At 48.5% G+C, this 14889-nt stretch overlaps 5 protein-coding genes across 5 annotated transcripts; 1 reads left to right on the top strand and 4 right to left on the bottom strand.

The window, feature by feature from the left end:
* Positions 1-589: 589 nt before the first annotated feature.
* On the top strand, positions 590-2414 carry N7484_007941 (MFS transporter; the record flags this gene model as incomplete). The annotated part of the gene is made up of 3 exons (XM_057118328.1): positions 590-913; positions 969-1358; positions 1410-2414. 3 exons carry the CDS (start codon positions 590-592, stop codon positions 2412-2414), a joined length of 1719 nt encoding a protein of 572 aa, XP_056971363.1.
* A 373-nt stretch (positions 2415-2787) lies between these two features.
* On the bottom strand, positions 2788-3480 carry N7484_007940 (uncharacterized protein; the record flags this gene model as incomplete). The annotated part of the gene is made up of 1 exon (XM_057118327.1): positions 2788-3480. The coding sequence occupies one exon, from the start codon at positions 3478-3480 to the stop codon at positions 2788-2790; it is 693 nt and encodes a 230-aa protein (XP_056971362.1).
* A 1033-nt stretch (positions 3481-4513) lies between these two features.
* On the bottom strand, positions 4514-5155 carry N7484_007939 (uncharacterized protein; the record flags this gene model as incomplete). Its single annotated transcript, XM_057118326.1, has 1 exon — positions 4514-5155. The coding sequence occupies one exon, from the start codon at positions 5153-5155 to the stop codon at positions 4514-4516; it is 642 nt and encodes a 213-aa protein (XP_056971361.1).
* Positions 5156-10093: 4938 nt separating this feature from the next.
* Positions 10094-11466, bottom strand: N7484_007938 (putative acid phosphatase; the record flags this gene model as incomplete). Its single annotated transcript, XM_057118325.1, has 3 exons — positions 10094-10126; positions 10181-11203; positions 11269-11466. 3 exons carry the CDS (start codon positions 11464-11466, stop codon positions 10094-10096), a joined length of 1254 nt encoding a protein of 417 aa, XP_056971360.1.
* A 2076-nt stretch (positions 11467-13542) lies between these two features.
* erg6 (sterol 24-C-methyltransferase) lies at positions 13543-14796 on the bottom strand (the record flags this gene model as incomplete). Its single annotated transcript, XM_057118324.1, has 3 exons — positions 13543-14437; positions 14499-14533; positions 14593-14796. 3 exons carry the CDS (start codon positions 14794-14796, stop codon positions 13543-13545), a joined length of 1134 nt encoding a protein of 377 aa, XP_056971359.1.
* Between the last annotated feature and the right edge of the window lie 93 nt (positions 14797-14889).

Below are 14889 nucleotides of genomic sequence, written 5' to 3'. Positions count from 1 at the left end.
GATAATGGAACGGATATTCCAACGGGGTTTCGAACGGAGAATTATAACGCAGATTGACTTCATAAGCCGCAGATAAGGGTCCGATAAGCTTATCGCCACGTGAACATGTGCCGATGAGCCGAAACGATGCCTGAACCGGCACTCCGAGCCCCATTCTAACGCCGTTGACTGGTCGATCTGCCCTTTGATGCCGGTTCAGGCCTCCATTAGCCGGTAAAACTCCTCAACGTTGGACCCACCGGTCTGGCCTTCTGCCAATATTTTTCCAATCCTCACAATCGACCAATGAAAAGCTCCGAGAATCTTGAAACGACGAAAGGAAACAAGCGGTCTTAAGCATTTCTATCCCCATAAGTCCCCACTAATGCATTACGAAGGTCATCAAGCTCTTATGCTCGGCGCAAGTCATCCGTGGTTACAATCTTTATAAAAGCCTTCCTCCGCTGTTTCTTTTTTTCTGTACCTGGCGCGTGCCTGAAGAATTCAATAAATTTGTTCATTCTCTAAATTTTACCTCATCTTGTAGGGTTATCAAATTTCCTTGATTGGTAAAATTCTCACTACTGTTGACTCCTGATGGGTGGCAAACATGGTGGAAAAAGACCACAATACGAGTAGATCTCGTTCGAACTCGACAATCAGTACAGACTCAGACTCGACAGCATCACGAATCCAGTCTCGTTCACAGAGCCGAGCTTCCAAAATCAGCATTGGATTGAACCGCACATATTCAGGATCATACCCGGATGACACAGTCCCATATCACATCAAGGACACACCCTCAGAGGAACAAGAGGATACTGAATTTCCCGAGGGTACCCGGCAGGATAGGGACTTGGAAAGAGGACCAAATGCGGGGCAAGTCCTTGAAAAGTCAAAAACAGGGAGATCAACACTTGCCAACTCCAAACTGGTTAGTCACTTTCGGAAAGTTTATTATCATATCGAGCGGAGCTAATGCAGTATAGGTAACATGGGATGGACCAGATGATTCTGCAAACCCAAAGAACTGGCCTACGCTCAAGAAATGGGCAGCAGTCGTCATGGTCTCGTTGTTCACCTTCATCTCGCCCGTTTCCAGTAGTATGGTTGCGCCTGCCCTCGATTCCTTGGCGGCTGATTTCAATATCTCCTCTGAGATTCTACTTCAATTGACGATGTCGATTTTCATCCTCGCATATGCCGTTGGTCCACTTTTTCTCGGTCCGTTGTCTGAAGTGTATGGTCGAACGATCGTCCTTCAACTAGCCAATCTGTTCTTCCTGGTCTTCAACATCGGATGCGGATTCGCAAACACAACAACTCAAATGATCGTTTGTCGATTTTTTGCAGGATTAGGTGGTAGTGCCCCACTAGCTGTGAGTACCTTTCTAATGTCACTTACTGGACTACCATACTGACAAGTCTAGATCGGCGGCGGAGTTCTCTCAGACTGTTTTCCTCCAGAGCAACGTGGCAAAAGTCTTGCTATATACAGTCTCGCTCCTTTACTTGGCCCAGCCGTAGGCCCAATCGCAGGCGGCTTTATTGCGGAAAACGTGACTTGGCGCTGGGTATTCTGGTCGGTCTCTATCGCCGATGCCGTAATTCAATTAGCCGGTATATTCTTCCTCCGGGAAACATACGCCCCCAAGATTCTCGCCGACCGCGCAAAGCGTCTAACCAAAGGTACGGGCGAACAACACCACACAGAAGCAGAACTCCAAAAGATACCATTCACTCAGAAGCTTCAAACATCCCTTGTTCGACCATTCCGCCTCTTACTCACCCAGCCCATCGTCCAAGTCCTGGCTGTCTATATGGCCTACATCTACGGTCTGATGTACCTGATGCTCGCCACATTTCCGTCCCTCTGGACAAGTGCAGAATACTACAACGAATCCTCCGGAATCGGTGGACTAAACTACATCTCCATCGGAATAGGTTTCTGGCTCGGCTCACAGATCAGTGCGCAGTTGATAGACCGAATCTACCGTGGCCTAACAGCAAGGAACGGTGGAGTCGGACGGCCCGAATTCAGAATCCCGCTTATGAGTATCGCCGCCATCCTCCTTCCAGCCGGACTATTCATCTATGGCTGGACAGCCCAGGAACACTGCCACTGGATCGCGCCAAATATCGGGGCGGCATTGTTTGGAATGGGAACGATCATGGCATTCCAGTGTATTCAGACGTATATGGTTGATACGTATACGCGGTTTGCGGCTAGTGCACTGGCAGCAGGTGCGTTTTTGCGTTCACTGGCTGGATTTGGATTCCCGCTTTTTGCGCCTTACATGTTTAATGCGTTGCATTACGGATGGGGAAATAGTTTGTTGGCGTTCGTATCTCTTGGTATCGGTATTCCGGCTCCGATTATCTTGTGGAAGTTTGGGGAAGGGTTGCGGAAGAAGAGTACTTACGCGGCGGGATAAGATGTACTATTCAAGGACCTCGATGGGTTCTCTTGTAGGGGACGGTGGTAGTGACGGTTGTGTTAATTATGGTAATATTGCATACTGCCCTGGTGGTAGTTTAGCATTTGCATATTATGTGGCTTGGGGCCCGGTCGGTGTTCTGTTTATATGACGCCATTGAAGATTCGATTAAAAACAACGCAAAAATGATTATATTATCCCTTGTCACTAGTCCAGCTTAGATGTATAGATTCAGAACCCGAACCAAACAGCAGATAAGCAATGAGACAAAAAAGCAGAACGATAACAAGAGATAAGAACCAAGGAAAGATGAAAGGAGAGGGAATAGAAAATCACACGAAACACACATAACTCAACTCACACCTCAGTCTTACATATCATGGGCTCTCCGCAGATGTTCCTCCAGGTTATCTTTTCGGTTGTATCCCTTTCTACACCTTGGATCCGGGCACTCGAAGGCGTTCCGAAAAATATGCTGCGTCTCGACATGTCGCTTCAATTCGAACTTTCGTCCAAATGCACCTGTGTACCTACATCCCCTCCACTCGCATTTCCAACCGCTCTGCTGGAATGATCGGTCGATGTATGTCGGGCTAGAAGCACTGGATGCACTGGATGTTCGGCGGTGGATTGGGTAGTTATCCCTCGTTGGAAGGGCGGGTTCGATTGGTGTGTTTGGGGAGTAACAGGGGCTGTAGCTTGTGGGCTTTGGTTGCAGGCGTGCAATTGTGCCGTAGGCTACGTCGCGGGACTGGTGCATTCTAGTGAAGTCCGGAGAGTGTGCGAGGGGTTGCGTGGGCGTGTACGGGTATGCTCCCTCCGTAGAAGGAGAATTGAAATGCGATCTGGATAGTCGAGGTGTCTCTGGAAACGTGGGGTTCATGTGTTCGGCTCCGTTTTGCAGCGGGAAGCTTAATAGTTCTGGGTCGGAGATATGAAGGCCTTCTTGGACCGGAGAGAGGGTTGACAGGGGTTCGTGGGGATATGTGGGGTACTCCAATGCCCCTTGGGCCCTGCTCAACCAGGGGTCCGTGTTGTACGGAAGATCATTGTGAAACGACATGATTCAAGATTTGCCAAAAGGATATCTAGGAACTAGGAACTCGTATAAAGATGAAACTTTCAGCCTGGACGGAAATGACGGAATTGATGGTGAGTCATAAGGAAGATATAAATAAAAATTGATATAATAAACAATAATCTACAGTAAACAAAAGGATGGCCCCCTTGATGCAATTCAGGAAAGGACGTCAAGACGATCATTAGTGACAGGGCAAAAAGCATGTCTCGCCTCAGAATCTGCATACGCCCAATCAATCCCCTCCAAACTTCCCCGAACAAATAATATCAATTCGAAACCTCCTTACGCCTGAATCATAATGCAACCATGTGCTCGAGTTACATAGTAGCACAGCAACTCCACGTGCTTGCGACGCCTAGTAACGCGAAGATCAACAACAACACCTACCAAGCTAAGCAATGATCAACAAGGAAGCTATGTCCCCCATCCCAAGATGGAACGAACCTCTCAGATTCGAAAGTAGGGCGGACCAATCAAGGACTGGAATGTTCAAGAACCAAGCTTCCTGGTAAAGGCCTAGCCGCTGGAACAGCTGGAAGCTATGTTGCACATGGGAAGGTCCGCATTCAAGGAGACAAGGTTCACAACCTTGAGAGCTTGACTACTGCATTGAGTTTGTCGAGTGACCATGATCGGCGGGAATGTGTCAGCCAGACCAATAGGAGTGTCGGATCACTTTTCCTCTGGTTGCACCGGATCTTGGGGCTTGGGACCCGGTGCCTAAATGTGATTAGACTGTTACCTTGAGGCTCTTATGACGTGGACATCCCCGGGGAAGCTGCTTTGGAATTGCCAAGCTGTACCCTGCAGGTTTATGGAGACTTGTGGAGATAGGATGTGGTTCACGTGAGGTATGGAGAGTTCCATTGGAGCCTAATTATAATGATTTAATCTGTGTTCTAGAACTTGTGTTTGCTTTCAATTTTCCAATCAACATATAAAATCAACATGGTCTACAACGAGAGGCTCAAAGCCAAAAGTACGTATAAGATATGTCTAATGCATAAACACCGTGTCACTTCTCCGTAGCTTGGATATCTGACCCGTGAACTCTGCGCAAATGTCCATTCATGTTGTCATCCCTGTTGTGCGGTCGGCCACATTTTGGACATTTGTATGCTCTTGGGGAGATATGTTGCGTATCGACATGGCGCTTAAGCTCAGCCTTTCGGCCAAACGTCCCAGTGTACCGACAACCTTTCCAGTCGCATTTGAGTCTCTCACTCGGTGGAGGCTGATGTGATCCGTAATGTTCCCCGCAAGCTAGGAAATCTGCATAGTCCCACGGTGGGATCTGAGTTGGCAATGTTGTCTGGGATGCAAAAGTGTATCCTTGTTCTTTTGTTTGAGGAGGCCTTGCTAGTTGCCTAATTGTCTGCTCTTGGTGTAGAGGCACCGCACGACGCATCACACTAAAGAGGGTGTGGGTGCTTTGCGAAGAGGCATTTGGCACTGACCCCGAATTGGGACGTGTATTGATGGTATCTGGCGAAGAGCTAAAAACAGTGCGATCGACAGTTTGCCATGTCGGTTGCTGTTGTTGCGAAGTTATCGACATGTCCACATTGGGACTCGGGGTATCGAGGGATCTTTCTGGGATGCCACTAGATGGCATTTCTGACCAGCAATATTGGAAAATGCGGTCAGAAAAGGCCATTGTAGAAGATCGTTGAGTCAAATAATAAGTATTGGAGTGGTTGATTGTAGGAATAAGGTTGGATGAATTGCACTTTGCACTTTGAGATGTGAACAGCATGAATGTATCTGCGGTGGCGAAGCGCGAATTTATGGCCACGACGTTTCCCTCACCGTTTGATGGGCGAAGGGCGATAGGTCCTGTGCCCAGAACAACGTCCTATTGCAAGACCGAGGCAGTTTTTGCCCCCGGTTTCCCAAGGTTCCCATACGCTGCTCTATACCTTGGTCTTCTCCACCTACGTAGCCCGTTGGATCCAATAAGGCTAATCCTCCATCCTACCTAAACGCAACGAAGACCTCTAACTGGCTATCAAGTTTTCCAAATTCTCCTTTACCCAAGTGGGTCAGGGGCCGAACCCTCCTGTCACTAAACATAAAGGGACGATCAGGATATATTGCTAGACTGGATCTAGCGCTAGCGGTCACATTCGTATTAATGATACATCGTCTTGTTCGCTGAGTGGGAAAATCAGACTAATACCGTAACGGGAATGTTAACTCAGGAAAATTACCGCCATCTCGTGGCATCTCTTTACCGCCAAATCTGCGGGGCCAATAAGGAAATTTGGAGGGTGGGCGATCGCCCACACATATCGGTACGTAGCTGCATGATGCATCTGACAGGCGTTAGTTCACACAGGATAATGGCAAGTTTTGATATTGTCCCTATCCCCATCAGCCTCGAGTTCGTCACCGCATCTTAGGCACCACTAGCGTGCAAGTCGGACATCTCAGCTCCCATTGTCCTGCGCTCAGTTCGCTCGATGGCCTTTCGTGGTGTTCCCTCATCACCTATCAATTCAGAGTCTCTTTGTAGCCGGAGATTATTTTCACCCTTACACCCACATTGTTCTCGCCCATTGTCACGTCATATCTGCATGAAGACCCGCATATCCCGCCCCTCGTGCTCTTGGGCAGTTTTCCTTGTTTTTGCGATGCACGCCAGAGATATCCAATTTATTGAACTGCAATTAAGTTTTTTCCGCGAACATGGGGGGTGGGGAAATAACGTAGGACTAATCTGACATAACTCAGGCCTGCTTGACAAGGTAGTGGATCCCATCTACCCCAACAGAAAATCGCCGAAAGCCTACCTGCTCATTATCGACTAACCACTCAACTCGGAGCCTCTTCTCTTAGATCGAGTCTTGACTACTTGTGAGAAGACGCGTGACCAAGGTTTCTATTTCCCCCTCACTGCGGCCTCGGGCCTTCGCTAGGGTCCATCCAAAATTCCCCGCAAAATTAATCATTAGACTTGTAAGAAATTTCTGGAGTGAGCCCCAAAACCATCCTTAAAATACCAACTATTCTAAGTTCTCTGCTACCTACTATAAGAAACTTTTTTTAGCAAGGGGGTTTCAAATTGCTATACCTGGAGGTAGAACTTTTCTTCACTTTTGACGGCTTTTCAAATGTTCTCATTGGAAGGTACATGATATATAAAGTTCCGCGGAGCAACACATTCATGAAAAAGAATCAACACGACGAAGAAAAACCAAAAGCAAATATTTAGATAAGTTCCACCTAATGATATATTGTTGGCATCGCCTTCAAATGCCTGATGATTTAGGCCTTCAGCCCGAACGTCAGCGCACGTGGATGAATTTCTTTCTTTCTCGCTTGAAGTCAACCCACACCAGTGGCCCCATCAAGGGTCAAATTACCTGAGTGACTGAGATAGACCATGGATCTTTCTCAAATGAGCTTGCAGGTTATCTTCCCTATTGTGCACGCTTCCACATTGTGGAAATGGACATTTGTATGCATTTGGGAACATGTGCTGTGTCTCGATATGCCGATTCAGGTCAGCTCTGCGATTGAAGGTCCCTCTATACGAGCATCCTTCCCAGTCGCATCTGAAAGCCTCGACGTGAGGCGAAGCAGTGTTTTGGTGAGATGTCGGCCTAGCTCTAGCTATAGCGCGGCTAGGCCTTGACGTTTGTCCCTGGGTTGTGGAGTTGGTAACGAAAGCAGTAGGGCGGGCATAGGGTGCAATGTTATACCCATTGTCCCTTGGCTGATAGTGGTTTGCTCGGTATTCAGCCACTTGCACTGGGGTGGGATTTGCCGTATACTGCATGGTATTGAACGAAGTGTTTCTGTACTCCGGACTGGCATGAGCGCTCTGAAACCAGGCATTGGTTTCACTGGCAACATCAAACGAGGGGATTACATTGGTTTGATGCAAAGACGGGTGATCTGGCCCCGGTCGTCGCGGTGCTAGAGGGCGATGTCTGCCATGTTTTAAGATATTGGCTGGTTGTTCGTGAGGTTCATTCAATGGCACAACATACTGGCAGCAGCCGAGAGGGCAGTTCGGACAAGGCATCGGGAGTATTGATGGCTAAAAAAAAATTTCTGCGCTGATTTTCTGACGAAGCTTTCAGCGTCCTACGCAGCTGAGGATGAAAGGTTTAAACCCACATACAGAATCTCAGGGATGAGAAGAATATATAATTTTTTACCTTACAGCTGGAAAAGAATGTCGATTTCAAATTTCAACATAATCGTTGTTTAAACCGTCGACTGAGAAGAAAGAAAAGCAAATAATGCGCACTCGGTCCCCCGATGGTTGCCCTGGTGGGCCCAGGGGCCCGCCCATTTGGGTAGGTGCACAGACTAAAAGACGAGCATGTCGAACAATGGCGCGAATCATAGCGTCATATTCAGATATCCACACGTTCGGCTGGCAAGACGAGTCGATCTGTAAAATGACAATAGATAATGGAAAACGAAATCACTCTAGTTGATCTACTTCGGATGGCTTCCTACCAATTGTAACCCTCTGATGCATGAAGATCCTGATTCTAGCTACATGGAAGCTGAGATTTAGCGGTAGCTGTCTTCATGTACTACGCAAGATGAAGATTTACAGACTTTGACGATTGATTTCTCGTACCCGGTCTGTCAGTGGATGATCGACGAAGACGAACGCAAACAACCCTCGCAACGGCACAGTAATACGTCACCTGGCTTAGTTCCGGCAAGTGCCCATCTCAAAGATATTAATTTTAATGATTATTTAACGGATTTCGGTGACGCCCATCTAGGACAGTGCCTATGCGTCCTTCAACGCGCTCGCCTACTTATCCTTTACCACTGAGTAGGTTTAAGGCACTATGTGACGGTCGGATATTTCAATGACCAAACAGATAATTTCCTGGCTTCCGTAGGCTCGGATCCACCTGTAGGCTCTGAGCCTTGAAAGACACACCGATAATTCGGAATAGATATGCCATGAACCCAAAGAAGAAGAAGTCTCTAGGCGATAGAGGGAAAATGAAGAGGGCAAGCTTTCTGTCATGGTTTCGTTTGGAGTTTTCATTTTTGAAAAGTTCCACCACGAATCTCATCATCGTGTTATGCTTCTTATCGAGACATGGCGCATTGTGCTGCTCATGCGACAAACGACATTTGTTGTAAATTTAGGTCTGTTCTTGCCAATTGTGCAATCGGTGATTTCAATCTCCCCTTCGAGCCTAGTCACCTCATATGTGAGGGCCTGCACTTTTTTAGTTGACTTTATGAGAGCTTTAAGAGACATCTTGTGATGATTTCGGATCAGTTGGGGAGCCAGGTGAAGGTAAGATCATGACCAAGCAAGGCAGTGCATAAATTCAGGGGCCTATTTAAAGCTTTACATAAACTGTCTCGAATTATACTCTATATTCTGTCTCCTTCATTCCAAGATTGTTCATTAGCCACCTCGTATAATCAATCAATTTTAGAAGTCAGCTCAGCAAGATTGTTGAAAGATTTCTAGGCTAAGTCCCCTGTCCATTAGCCATATCAATATCGAAAAATAGCAAACACAAACACTGTGAATTTTATAAGTAAACATGGCGCATAAGGGGACTGGTCGATGAAGTGATAGCCCGGATAGTGGGGAAGGGGTGGAGGATCTTACTTGCTGGTGGAGCAGGGAAGGGGCAGCTGCCTGATGTAGTTGCCTGCAGAATCCCTGTCTTTCTGGCACCGGTGCCAGAAAACGGTGCCAGAAAGACAGGGATTCTGCATTATCTCCCGGGGATGGAACTCTCAACTTTCAAATGCCTTGGATTAAATAACTTCGGCTAATATTTCCCGGGACTGAAAATGATAGATCACTTCTTCAGTGGCCTATTCACCACGTCATCCGCTTCGGTCAATCACAATGGCATATGGTTTTGAGCCTCATTAGCAGGCTTACTGGTCGATCTCTGCCGGTCGGCCCCTCCCGAGTTTTCCCCCATTTCTCCTTGTTCTGTGCAAGAAAACTTCAGGAGCTGATGCCTGCTGCTCTAGTACATTATCTGTACCACTTCCTTCTCCTTGACAACGTCTTTACAATGCCAATAGTGCCGACGGTATTTTCCCAATGGATAACAATCAGATCGTGTGTACTTATATATGTTTAAAAGCGACAATATATCTAGGAAGCTCCACGGTTTCAGTGTTTAAGTACTATTTTGCTTTTGCAAGTTTGAAATTTTGTCTTTTTCTTGTTTCTGCCCTCAGCCCTAACCTCGGAAGTTTCCTCCAGACTATTAATAGAGCTTCCGCCTGCTCCAAAATATAGCTCAATCCATTCTATCCTCCTTCGTAACCTCTCATTGGAATTCACCATTACTTTCCGCTGAATTTTCTGAATAAGATTTTAGCGTGTCGAGGACGACCATTTAGAAGTTCAGGTAATGGAATAATCTTCCATAAATTCTTGGTTTCGATGTTGTTATTCTAATTTACAAATGGATTCAATTAGGCCCTCGAGAACATCCAGGATCTCTCCGAACTTCAAAATTATCCGAAAACTTCGGGATTGAATTTGTTACAATTAGTATATACGTGTATAAAATGACACAATAAGACCTGGAAATCCAGGTGTCTATCGTTACTTTTTCTCCCAATGGAGAATTTAAGCAGTAATGTGAGTCTCCTTCTTTCCCTTCTGTAAAATCAGTTAGCAAAGCGTTCATTCAAAGCTCGGCACAAGAGAACATACCACGGTGCGGAAGTACTTGATACCAAGGTTAGTACCCGACCTGGAGTCGTAAGGAACGGGAGAAGAGTAGTCGAAGGTAGCCTTCAGGCCGTGGTAAGTGCGCTTAACGACATCAAGGATGCCGTGTCCAGCGGTACACTTGCCGGAGGTAGCAGGGTTGGGCCACAGGGGCTCGTAGGTGGAGTAATCACCATCGGACATGGGACCAGGGTTAGTCTCGTTGATGTAGACGTTGTCATAGTCGACATTCCAGTTCACGTAGCCGGTCTTCTCAGCAACGAGTTTAAGGAGGTTGGCACCACAATCCCAGCGGCCGAGGGAAGGAAGACCCCAGTTAGCAGCGAGGGAGGCGATGATGCTGTAGTGGGTGTAGAAGGTATCATCGGTGGTACCCTTCAGGTGCTCGGGGACGGCACCACCAACGAGGAAGCTGTAGACACGGTTGGGGACGGAGTAGTTCCCAGACTCATCGAAAGTAACCAGGATAAGAGCATCCTTGGAGAAGTAGTGGTTCTTGAGGAGAGGGGGCACGAAGCTCTCAAGGAAGTTACCGGCAACGGTGATGTTGGTGTCGTGAGCATCGTTGGTCATGTTGGGGGTAATGAACATGTACTGGGGGATGCGCTCGTGCTCAAGATCCTCGTAGAAGGTGGTGAAGTTCTTGATCTGGCGAGGACGGACGGCGTCGTTGGTGACGGAGTCGAAGAGGATGAGCGGGTCGTGCTTGCGCACATACGCGTTCGATCCGGACTCGGGGTACCGGTAGCCCTGGTAGCCGGCGTAGGGCATATCCTCTTGGTACTGGCCCCAGGAAATGCGCTTGGTGTCGAACATGTCGGCAATGGTGGAGACATTGGCAGGAATCTGCTGGAAGTCGTCGTTGTCCATGCCGAAGGCATCACCGCCGGCGGAGGCAGCGTAGTTGGGCTCCGAGGGGTGAGTCAAGGCAAAGTAGTTGGTCAAGAGGATACCCTCCTTGGCCAACTTGGCAAAGTTCTTATCATCCGCAGCAGTTTGGAAGTCCTTGATATGAGATTAGCTTGCGAACATGAATGGTATCGGGTCAATTAACCCTTGTGACCACTCACGGTGTTCTCGATCCAAATCTGAGCAAAGCGGTTGAAAGCCAAGCCCTTCACGTTCGAGACGGGAGAGTAAGGCAGGACAGAGGCCTTGGAGGCGGCGATCTCAGCAGCGGAGGGGTACTCATCACTGGTAGAGATGGTCTTGGCCGAAGCCAGAGCCAATGCGCCAACAAAGGCGGTCAGGGTCTGCTTAGTGAACATGACTTCGATTGTCTATTATCACTGCCGATCGCGAATAATACAGTCGATGCGAAGAGAAAAAAGAAGTGATCAGCCTGGCATTGCACACGATCTTATACCTGGCGCAGGGCAATGCGGAGAACCAGTCGGCCACAAGGTCCGTACACGGGATCCCCTCTTCGCTTACAAGCCTGGAGGCGCCGTCGCCAAGACATCCGCCCAGCCAAGAACGCCCGGAACAGGCGACATTGTGCAGCACGTTGCATTCGGAGAGTGAGTTACTGGCCGGCTTCCCCATGGACAGGTGCCCGCACTCGAAATGAGTGGAGATGCATCAGTATTACATTGATGGCGATTGGTGGATAACCTAGTGGGTCTTCCCGGTACCTTGCACGTTCCGATCAAAAGCGGCATGACTGGCTGGATTGGCACTGATGCTACATCGGATCGGGGATAAGCGTGGAAAGAACAAGCACAGAATGAATAGCTAAGCCGCGTGGCTGACCTAGAACACGGTCTTGGCATCTGCCATCGCAGCCCTGAAGGCGGGATTTACCGTTGCTCAGCTACATAATGACCCGCAACACATCCAGGACTCAACTTCATTGATCGCAAAATTGTGATGAGGTAATGTTTATTTTGAAGACTACAGAGTCCAGCTTTCTAATTCTAGACATTGATCTTATTAGTAGATGGGATTCCTTTCAATCGTTCTTGTTTAGGTATGTGTCGGTCCTGTAGTCGCCACAATATATATTCAAGCGATAAATGTACTTTGTACTAAAGAAAGCCACATTATAGTACAAGAGCCGCCACCATCGCAAAGAACATTCGACGCCCACGTGGTCGACTTCTAGGTACATGTGCTCCTACATGCACCTACAAAATAGCTACCAGATTAGCGCATGGGACCCCCGGAGAACGGTTTCCAACGATAGCCCGGCAAAAATCACTCAAGTGCCGAAGGTGATCATTACGACGCGCATGAGATGGTCCACGAAGTGGGGGTAGACGCTTTGTTCTGAATTTTATCATTTGCACTTTGAAGGTAATCTTGAGTCAAATGTGCGATGTGCTAAATGACTGGATGGCGATTGGCTGATGCGATGTTATGAAGATGACGCTATTCACGACGTAAAAATTGAATGTCCCTTTTCTGTGTTTGGAAAGTCAAGGAAATTGAGTAATCAGTCATACTAGAACTTGAACGAGAGGGCTTGAATTCAGCTTTCGCCAATATTAATCGCTTCCATCGAAAAGATTTGTGGGTTCCCAACGTGATTGATGAACATCGCCCACGGCACTAACAACGGTAATATGCCGGACTCCGAGCACCAAACCCCCCGGCTAATTACCCGAGGAATGCCGGTGAGTGCCAATATCTCAAGCGCTCTACTATGCACCTTGTATACGGATACACTTTGTATCTAAGCTTTCTTCGTCGGTTTATATGGGGGTTTGGTGTCCACGACTCTACGTTGATCCCATAGCGCGGCAATTATATGCTTCAAAAGCTCTCACCCAAGGGTGGCACGATTGAAACGAATGATGGTATGTGCCCGGGTGGTCTATATTGGGTGTTCTAAGGACCAGCTAAGCATGTAACACCAAGGCACGGATCACCGTATGACGGATGTTGTGAAACAACCAGCCTACTCTATTTTCACGACCCACATTTCTCGCTGCAGGGACAAGATCCTGTACCTGACGTACAGCAGGTTAAACCAAGATCGGCCAATCACATTGACAGCGTTAGGTGATACTACGAAATACACACATACGACTGGACATGAAAACAATAGCAGTCAATCCTTGGCTCATTATTCTTGCCTCAATAACTATTACATATCTATTCGGTCCAAAAGAAACAAGGGGAACAGAAGAGAAAAATATCGTCACCATCGTCGAGAGAACGGCGTTCTAGCCGAGTCGGGTCAGATAGCGTCATTGCAAAGACACGCCTGGTCGGCGGCCTGGAGAGATAATGACAAGAAGCGAATACAAGATGGGAATGTGAGGTGACAGAAGCCGCGCGACGGGTAATAGGTGCGAGAAGGATGTATGATCAAAACAGGAAGGGAATTTTTATGCAATGCTTTACTCGGGCTTCTTGCCGACCATCAGGTACATGGGGGTAAAGAGGTTCTTCTGGGCACCCTCGACAAGGCAGTCACCGGCAAGAGCGAGGCTGTCGGCGGTCTTTTGGGAGCCACGGGGGAAAAGCTTGAGGCTCTCACCGGCACCGACGAAGCGGTGGGCAATACCACGTCCCCACCAGGTCATGCGGGCAATGGTGAAGAAGTCCCAGATGGAACCCATGTGCTTGAAAGATCCCGCCAGCGGGTAGTACCAAGGGGTGGCGTCGGGACGCTGAGCAAGATCCTCGTGGTGGAGGAGCTCGAAGCCGGCATCCTTCATGGCCTGCACACCCTCGGAGATGCGAACCATGTTGGAGATACCGTCACCCTGCTCAATACCGAGACGGATGCGACGGTGCTCGGGGTCATCGTTGTTGTAGTCGTCAGTCATGAGCCACTCGTAGACACCGAAGGTACCACCGGGCTTGAGGACACGGAAGATCTCAGAGTAGACGCCGACGAGCTCGGGGGCGTGGACGGTGGCCTCAATGGCGTACACGGCGTCGAAGGAGTTGTCGGGGAAGCTCATCTGCATGAAATCACCCTTGACGAAGGCCATCTTATCGGCCAGACCCTGCTTGTGGGCGTAGTGGGTAGCACGGTCGATCTGGTAGTCGTTGTTGTTCAAACCGGTGACGTGGGCACCAGTGAAGTTGACGATCTCACGAGCGGGACCACCAACACCACAGCCGACATCGAGAACCTTCATGCCCTCAGTGATACCGGTCTGCATAGCGAGGTAGTGCTCGTGACGGGCGATGGCCTGGTGGAAAGGCTCACCGTACGCGAAACGGCAGAAGTGGAAGGAAGAGCCCCAGCCATACTCGTAGAAGTCGGTGGCAAGGTTGTAGTAGCTATTAAAACTTCAATTAGTCTTGCGATCAAACATGCGCGGAGATCGGCAGGCTAACGTACTGTCGGGTCAAGGTAGCGTATTCGGAGCGGCGGGCCTATTTGTATATTCCGATTAACTATGAACCAATTGATACCAGTTGGCGCATCAACTCACCTCACGGTCGGCGTCAGTCTCATCAGCGTAGTCCTTGTTGTCCCAGTGCTTGAAGTACTCGTCAACGGCAGCCTTCTGAGCAGCGCTGTCCTTGCCACGCATGGCACTCAGACCACCACGAACGTTGGCGGACTTTCCGTGCATGGCCTTGTTGAAGGCGGCGTCACGCGCCTTGTCCTCCCGTTCCAGAGCAGTAGGAGCCATTGTGAAGGAATTGAAGGGTGTTGGTATTAAAAGGGGTAAAGTGTTGAAGAGGGGCGACAAAAAAAGGACAGAGATCCGTTAATTATGGAAAAG

Source organism: Penicillium longicatenatum, assembly GCF_028827895.1.
Source record: "Penicillium longicatenatum strain IBT 33135 chromosome Unknown contig_4_segment0_segment0, whole genome shotgun sequence".
NCBI lineage: Eukaryota > Fungi > Ascomycota > Eurotiomycetes > Eurotiales > Aspergillaceae > Penicillium > Penicillium longicatenatum.
The sequence above is the reverse complement of the archived record's forward strand: the minus strand, read 5'-3'. Positions and strand labels throughout refer to the sequence as shown.